Source organism: Tauraco erythrolophus, chromosome 10 (genome assembly GCF_009769465.1).
Source record: "Tauraco erythrolophus isolate bTauEry1 chromosome 10, bTauEry1.pri, whole genome shotgun sequence".
NCBI classification, from domain to species: domain Eukaryota; kingdom Metazoa; phylum Chordata; class Aves; order Musophagiformes; family Musophagidae; genus Tauraco; species Tauraco erythrolophus.
The window spans coordinates 24,547,518-24,555,735 of NC_141474.1; the positions used below are offsets into that span (position 1 = coordinate 24,547,518).

The 8,218-nt window shown below is 47.2% G+C and overlaps 1 protein-coding gene across 2 annotated transcripts; it reads right to left on the reverse strand.

The window, feature by feature from the left end:
* Positions 1 to 596: 596 nt before the first annotated feature.
* On the reverse strand, positions 597 to 4,613 carry TMEM53 (transmembrane protein 53). Of its 2 annotated transcripts, none has more exons than XM_086617552.1 (3): positions 4,561 to 4,613; positions 3,866 to 3,978; positions 597 to 2,001 (listed from the first exon to the last, which is right to left on the reverse strand). In XM_086617552.1, exons 1-3 carry the CDS (start codon positions 4,607 to 4,609, stop codon positions 1,339 to 1,341), a joined length of 825 nt encoding a protein of 274 aa, XP_086473678.1. In that variant the 5' UTR covers positions 4,610 to 4,613; the 3' UTR covers positions 597 to 1,338. The 2 variants fall into 2 exon arrangements, with proteins under 2 accessions (XP_086473678.1, XP_086473677.1); XM_086617551.1 differs by having other exon boundaries at positions 3,866 to 3,976; positions 4,541 to 4,613.
* Between the last annotated feature and the right edge of the window lie 3,605 nt (positions 4,614 to 8,218).

Here is an 8,218-nt window from a genome sequence, read left to right on the forward strand (position 1 = left end):
CAAGTACAGCAGCCCACAGGCAGCAAACACCTGTAAAAATCCTTGTGCTTTTTATCTTCCTACCTCTCCAGGGCAGCCCCTTGTTGAAACAGGCCCATAGCTCAGCCCTCCAGAGCCCATTCCTGGATTTCTGCGACAGGAATTTAAAGCTGGTTAATCCTGTCCACCACATCGTTAATTAGCGTGCAACGTTGTGACATGGCACAAACATATTAGCAGGCTCTCCTCTCTCTTTATCCCCACTTCTCCCCCAAATAAACAACAAAACCCCAAACCAAACATGGCTGGAGTGGAGTACAATAGCCACCTTTTCACTAGGTGGCAGGAATTAATTTCTTGTAGTACTAGCACACACAGCATGGACAGCAAAGACTGATCATCTGAAGAGAATGTTATGGGGAAAGGCATCACATTTCATGGTCATTTGTGAGCTAGAAGTGATTTAAGAAACACCCAGTATAAATCATAGCTCCAACGGACAATTCCATTTTTCTCTGCAGTTCCACGTTCGTATTTCTGAGGTCTTTTGGGTTACAGCTGTGCCGGTTTCCCTGCATTTCCAGATTTCCTATATCGTACAGGCTGCTCAAAGATACACAATAATAAACGAGTAGTTCTTCAAGAAAGCAAAACTACTTGGAAGGACACACAAAAGACTGGAAGGAAGAGAAACAAAACACAAGACACATTCAAAAAGGTTAACTTAAATCTTTTGATTGAAGAACACAAAAGTTATCAGAAACATCTGAGCTCCCGCTAAGGATCACATCTTTGACTGCCCTATCTCAGCTCTTCAGTGGAACCAGATGACAGTCTGGTCATGCTGCCCTGCACACACCTTTTCCAGGTCTTACACTTTGCTTCTGGGCTTGAACTCCAGGCAAGGAGTATCACAAGAGCTGGGATGCACCAACAGAAAAGAGAAGTCCTGCAGAGCTGCTTCTGTTTGCTCACTTCAAGATAAAAGAAACGGCAGAGGAAAAAAAACAACAAAGTCATTGAAGAGCTGCATTGCAAAATCAACACAAGGCAACAGAACACGCACACTGGACATCAGGGACAAGGAGACAACATGGAAAGCAGAGAACAACACAATACAGGAAGAAACAAATAACACTCCATGTAACATTTTGGTTTGTGACACCTTGGTAAATCACATCGGCTTCAACCATGCTAGGATTTCACCATCAGTACTTTAAATTAATCCATATCTACTCTGTGCTACAACATGGCTAAGTCATCTCTCCTTCCTCCCTTCAAAGACACAAAGGCAAAGGGGGTGACATTTCCCATCCAAGCTGAGCAAAGCAGAGGCGAACACTGGAGGTCACTACAGCGCTAACGAGGGGAGCCCCCGGCACAGTCAGAGAGGAACGCTGCACAGAGGTTGCTGTAATAGGTGGGATACGCCCGCATATGGCTGACATGAGCTGAATCCGAGAAGTCGACAGCTTTCACGGAGACACCGAGCTGCTGCCGGGCATCAGCCACGTGCTCAACTTCGCTGGCCTTGATGATTGCATCGGCTTGGGAATAGAGGTAAAGCTCAGGCCACCGCGAGGGCGCTTTCAGCAGGGCATCGTAATGGCTCTCATGGACGAAGCGGGTCAATGGGTACAGCAAGATCCGCAGCATGACAGCTGTAGTAGCAAAAGTGAATATGAGGAAATACTTGAGCAGCACATTTGTGGACACCAAGACAGTCGCCAAGGCACGAAGGGCTCCTCTCAAGTTCCTTCTGCCAGGGGCACTATCAAAAACAGTGCCTGCTACTTTGAGGTTCTTGAATGGCTTGTGAGTGTGGAGCACCTCAATGATGTAACGGTACAGCATGGCACCACCATTGCTAAAAACATGAAAAAGAACTGGTCTGTTTTCAACGCTGTAGTCAAAAAGCAGCTCCAGGAGCTGCCTGGCTGGGGTCTGGAGGGATCTGATGCCAAAGGTCTCCGAGAAGAATATCATCCTCCATGGAGCTGTGTAGCGGATGACGGTGCACCCCTAAGAACAGAAAGAGACGCCACACACATTCAGGCTGTGCTGTAAATTACACGGAGTAGGCAAGTATCAGTACAGACAACATGAAAATTTGCGATAAGCCTCCAGCAGAAACCACAGTGCCAGGAGCAAGTCTTTAGAGCCAGTAGCAAGACACCAATATGAACAGGATGATATTAATCGTAACAGTACACAATATTATGAAAGATTCCTGCAACAGCAGAGGATCTGGATTTGATGACATACGAGATCCTTTCAAATCCTGTGCTAACTGGCACATCTCCAGTGGATATTGCCACTCACATTTTTACGAGCGTTAGTCTTCTCCCAGGAAGAGAAGATCTCCCTGTTTCACAAACCTTCGGTATCAGCCGTTTTGGTAAGAAGGACCTGCTCTGGTACACATCTGATTCATGACATTGAAAAAAACGTAAGAAGGAGAAGAAACTTCTTCCTGTTCTTGAGCAGTACTCACGTGCAGCTAAGACTCACAATCAACACTGACATGATTTTCGTAAGCCTTTCTGAAACTCTCCAGCTGTGCAAATGAAGAGCACTGATTCAGAGACTCAGAACACCTGAGCAATTGCCTTTACAGTTAAGGCCTTATATTTAGGTATAGATTGGGAAACAGGATCTCAGAGGAGATCCACCTTCTGAAGAGAGCAGAAGGAACTACATTTACAAATGCTTTAGATCTTTTCCATCACCTAAACTCACTGACGTTACACACTGACAATCACAAGGCAAAAGCAGCAAGACAGCCCTCCCCCTCCCCCAGGTCCCTGGACAACAAACTAGGAAGAAGAGAAGATACCAAGTTCTTGAATCAAAGTCTTCTATGCTGTCTTGCCATCATTGCAGCCACTTCCTCATTAGGGAGCTAAGAAAACCCTTTCTCTCCTTTCTTATTCTTATCATCTTTCTGATAGAAAAGTATTTTCACAAAAGGTGGCATGCTGCCACGTAACGTGCTCCTCATCTGATCAGCAGCATCTCTTAGTTACAAAAGTCATTTAACAATTAATTCTTCACTAGAACAAGCCAATCCATGACTCTTGCACTGGATCACACATTAACAATAGACTTGTTAACGTACAAGCTTTGCCACCTACAGCTGATACAGATTTGAATAAATACAAGATCCTTGTATGCTGACAAAAAAAAAAAAAAACAACCAAAAACCACCTCATGTTTCACTGGGTCCCAATATCACAAGCTGGGGTCATTCCAGTAAAAACCAGTATTAGAAAGGAAGATATCACAATTTAGGGGAACTAGGAGTTGGACAGACCTCTCTAGTTCAAAGGCAAGGAGTTGCTAACGAGCAGGTACGACTATCATAGGATGCCTGTTCCACAGACAGGATAAAATGAATTTGGGTTACGACATTTAGATGAATCATCTTCACAGGAAGGAAAAGCTGAAGGACTGACAGATGCTGACGCGCTCTGTCAGTCCTCAGCCTGGCCTTGCCAAGTCTGTGCTGCAGCCTATTAGCAAGCAGTAAACACATCATCTTTCCCCGCAGGTTTACCTGTTTGGCAAGCTAACACAGTTCATGTAATTCACGAATAATGTCATAGCTTTAAAAGCCTTAAAATACTCCAGTGATTCTCACAATGGCAAAAAGTTTCTCCAAGGAAGTATTTTTGTCTCGGCTTCACACACAGAGATGACATGAGCAACTGTTAGATAACGCTGCCTGGGCTCCAAGAGACAAGGAGCTTCAATGACAAGAGAACTCACCCCCAATGACTTTTCAGACCAAGAGAGGTTTTACAGTGATTTTACCTACGTGCAGAAAAGAGGTAGTTTCTCAGAGAGCTGTACGACAGTGTTATGAAAATATAAATAAGCTACTCACCTTCTGACTGTAGATTGCACTGTATTTGGCCAGGTATTTGTCTTGGCAGCCTGCCCAACCTAGAAGGATTACCACAGGCTGACCATCTGCATGCCCTCTCTCTGTACTGCTCTCTGAAACAAATCACAAGATTTAAAATAATTGTCCTTCAGCCTACCAGAATCGGAACTTATGACAATTTGCCTGCTTCATAAAGAGTAAAGGTGATGGTGAAGCGGGTATTAGCTTAATTTCTCAGTCAGCTATGAATACTGCCTCATCCCAGTTTCACTAGGTGGGTGTGCTCAGTAAGACAGCAGAGTGTCAGTCCCGGCAGCTTTCCAAAGCTCTCCACTGACGTGAAGCCGGCAGTGTGCAGATCACTACGGGGGCAGAGACCTCCACCTCACACACCCCCAGGAGTTGAGGAGGCATCAGAGACTTCCAGAGGGGAAAGGAAAGTATCCTGCCCTGTTCTCCAGGAACCACCAGACACCTGGTGTGGCACGAGTATTCCCACCGCTCCCTCTCCCCACACCCTAACGCACCCCCGAGACCCGGTGTCCCCCCTCCTCCCTCAGGAGCCCCCCAGGCCCGGTCTCCCCTTCTCCGCCATCAGGGGCACCCCAGTCCCTCCTGTCATTGGGGTCCCCCGGGCCCGGCCCGACTCCTCCTTCACCCTCGGGACGCCCCCGCCCCGCAAGCCCGCCCCGCACCGCAGGCCAGCGCCAGCTCCACCGCCGCCTGCAGCCCGCGGACCCCCATGGCCGCGCACGCCCGCCTCACACCCCACCGGCGCTTCCGCTCTCCCCACCGGAAGCCCCGCCCCTCCGCCCCTCCGCAGCCAATGGGAAGGAAAAACACTCCCCTCACTCCCCCTCCCCTCCCCGCATCCAACTTCCTTAGCAACGCTCCCTTAGCACCCGGGCCGGGCTGGTCGCCCCGCCCACTGGCTGCTGAAACTGGCCCACCCATTGGGCCGCGGGCGCAGAGGCAGGCCGCGATTGGTTCGCTTGCGGTGTCAGTTATTCTGCAGGGTATCCGCCCCCTCGGGGCAGGTGAGGGAGTGAGAGGCTGAGGCTGGCGCTGGGGCCGGAGGGGTCGTAGGGTCTGGGGGGTCAGGATGAGAGAATTGTAAGGCCTGGAGCGGGTGTCGCAGTCAGAGGGGCCGGGTGGGTGTGGGAGCTGAGGGGGGTCTTGGGCCTGAGGTGGGCGATTGTGTTGGGGAGGCAGACGCAGGGGCTGGGGTGGGCACTGGGGTCAGGGAGCATGCGAGGGACTGTAAGGTAGGAAGTGGGATTCGGGGTGTGAGGGAGCACAGGGCCTGTAGTTGGGCTGGATCAGGCCTGGTGGGATGGCTGGGCCTGGGAGGGCAATGTTGGGGCTGCAGGGGATTAGGGCTTAGCGTGTAGGGGGGAGGTGGGGGACTGGAACAGATGCAGGGGGTCAGTGCAGGGCCCAGCTAGGGATGGGCAGAGTGCAGGGGCTGGGGCTGGAGTTGGGGCTGGGGTTAACAGTGGGGCTGGGGTTAACAGTAGGGCTGGGTTGGGAGGCAGGACATGTAGGTGAGAGAGGGGCCAGTGGAACTGCAGGTTGATAGGAGCTGGGTAGAAGGCACTGGGTACACTGGAGAAGGTGTATTGTGTGTGAGAAGTGGTTGTGGGGAACTTGAGGTATGCTAGGAGAGGGGGAAACCTGCTGGGGAAACAGCAGCTCTAAGTTTTGCTTGAGGCTGGGCACAACCTTGATGTTGCAAGATGCAAAGGTAACACCAGATCACCATCACTCTTTTCTTCCACGAGTCCAAGGCTATCACTCTCTGGCACCTCACACTAGGACTGAGGCTGATGCAGCACCAGTCTGCCTTTCGATCTCAATCTGATGATTTAGCAGCACTGCTGAATTGCCGGAGCCAGTTCCTAAATCACTTGTGTTTTTCTTGGCAGCAATAAAGTACTGCCCTGACCCAGCCTTGTTTTGATTATTAGGTCCAGTGGACTGGGGTGGCAGCCCAGCACTGTTGAGAGTAGAGTCTGAAGCTGACAAACAGGACTTACATGCTGATGCTAGCACTGACGAACAACTCAGGCAAGTCATTTAACTTCCCTGTGTCTGTATGTTCCCATATGTAAAATGGTCATAATAAAAATATTCATCTACATTTTCAGTGTACTTTACAATATCGGCTTAAAGACTACTTTGTCAGCAGATGCTGTTATTATAGCAGGCAGGGACAGATACCACCATATCCTCAGAAACCTCATGTGACCGTTGTTTCAAACTCTTCTCTTTTTTTGCCATTGATTCATAGGCAAGCCTTTTGTGTCACTAAATCCTCATGTCCAACAGCTGGTTCTGGTATTTCTGAATGGTGAGGGGTTGGTGCAGCTTTATAATAAAAAGAGGGTGGCGTTACGCCACCAGCGTCTCAAACATAAATATGGAAACATTAATTTAGAATCAATTTTAGAATGTTTCAGACTGTAAAGTTCTTTTAACTAGATCTCTGTTGAGGACAGAGGAGCACTTTATGGGACTGTAAATTTCATGCAAACAGTCTCTGTGAAATACAGATTCCCCCTACACACTAGCTGTTCTCTCCATATCAATCATATGCCTTGCAAGTAATGTTTCACAAATATTCTGTAAATCACAGGAAAATGCTCGCAATAATGTGAAATATGACTTTCACTTGACTGTTTCACCAGAGGCCCCTAACAGGCCATTCTCCTGTCAGCACTAACATTTGTTATGGCTAATAACATTTTCAATCACAACTATTTTGGGAAAATGGATTTGTTTTAAACCTGCTTCCTCGCAAAGGAGATCCTGAAAATGTCCTGCCAAGGACACAGACTCCTTACAGAGCACAGACCGTTAATTCCCAAACGAAAATTAATCTCATCTTAATTCTCAAATGTTGTTTCTTAGCCAGCTTTTTGAAGACTTTGTTTTCAGGCACTGAGGTACATGTTCACCTCTTGGTCACTGTGTTCAGTCTGGTTCACTAACAGCAATAGAAAGTTACTTTTGAGCAGGTATCTTGGGGATATTCTGGAACTGATTTGGAATTTTGCTCCAGATTCTAGGAGAAAAGGCTTAAGAAGTTTGTAGGTAGGAAATTGGTAATCTTGGCGACTTGTATTACATCGAAAGAAACATCTTATTCGGAAAACCAAAGATTTTGTGTCATTTTAACTTTTTTTCTCTTAAACCACACTTTAAATAAAACCCAAAATTGTGCTTTTCTTATGTAGGAAGTCCAAGAACTGTATTTGATGAGGCACAGATTCCTTTCTTAGGCATGTTGATACAGCCTGGGGGAGAACAACGCACCAGTGTTAATGCAGCTGTCTGTGACCTTGTTCCCCTTTCTGCATCTGTGTGTGTACACAGATACTGACGTTTAACTGCGAGGCTTCTTGAGATTGGTCAGTGTCTTAAAGCCAGATGCATCCATGTCAGTGGAATTCTTACCTACCCGAATGGAGAGCTTAATCCTCTGACATTTCGTCCCCCTACTAAGTGCACCGTCTAATTTGTCAAGCTGGAACAGGGGATATCATACCGAACCAGAAGTGTGCCAAAGAAATTTGGCAAAATACGGATTGCTTTATTTAACACCTGTGTGAAGGGATGGAAGGAAGTGCAGGCAAGGGATGTTTCTGGAGCTTATGTCTTCTTGCCTACAGTTCCTACCATTTCAGGTTTTCTTAGATTGTTTAAAAACATATTATAGAAATTACATAAGAAAAAAACAGAGGAAATGTCTGTCATGCCAAAGGGTCCCAAAGTGCTCTCCCAGTGCCAAGGCCAAGCACATCTTCCTGGAGTGGATGTGGGCCCAGTCCAAATGACTGTTGCTCCATCACGTGAGTGAGGGCACATTGCACTACTGTGCTAACAGGCATTTACAGCCCCCTTGACCCTGTCACCCCCCATAAATCCATACCTATTTGTGCTCTCATTTCACCCTATTTATTCTCTGGCAGGTCAGAGATGAGATGCAGTTCATATGATGAAGCTGGTGGGAAACCGAAGCTGAGGGAATGAGTAACATCAAAATGACTTTATTAACAGAGCAGAGAAGTGAGCTCCCACGGTGAAGCCACCTGTCCTGGAAAATAGTCTCGAGTCTGTCGCAGATTCATTGTGCAGCTTCAGACATACCAGGAACTCTCCTTTTGTCTCAGTTTTCCTATCTATGAAATAAGTATAAAGGAAAATGAGATTAAATTAATGGCTAGTAAATGCTTTAACATTATTTGCCAGAGATTTTAAATGTGATTCTGGTGGTAATTCCTTAGTATGGACTTCTATCTTTGAAGCCCTTTTTTTAACTTCTTTCTCACTTTCCTCTAGGAAGAAGAGATC

Bases quoted from the DNA above. Each gene is read 5' to 3' on its own strand.
- TMEM53 (XM_086617551.1), bottom strand. From the start codon at position 4,609: ATGGGGGTCCGCGGGCTGCAGGCGGCGGTGGAGCTGGCGCTGGCCTGC. The intron at 3,977-4,540 runs GCGGGGGCGTCC...TTTGTTTCAGAG, and splicing joins GTGCGGGGCGGGCTTGCGGG to AGCAGTACAGAGAGAGGGCA. The intron at 2,002-3,865 runs GTGAGTAGCTTA...TTCTGTTCTTAG, and splicing joins GTGCAATCTACAGTCAGAAG to GGGTGCACCGTCATCCGCTA.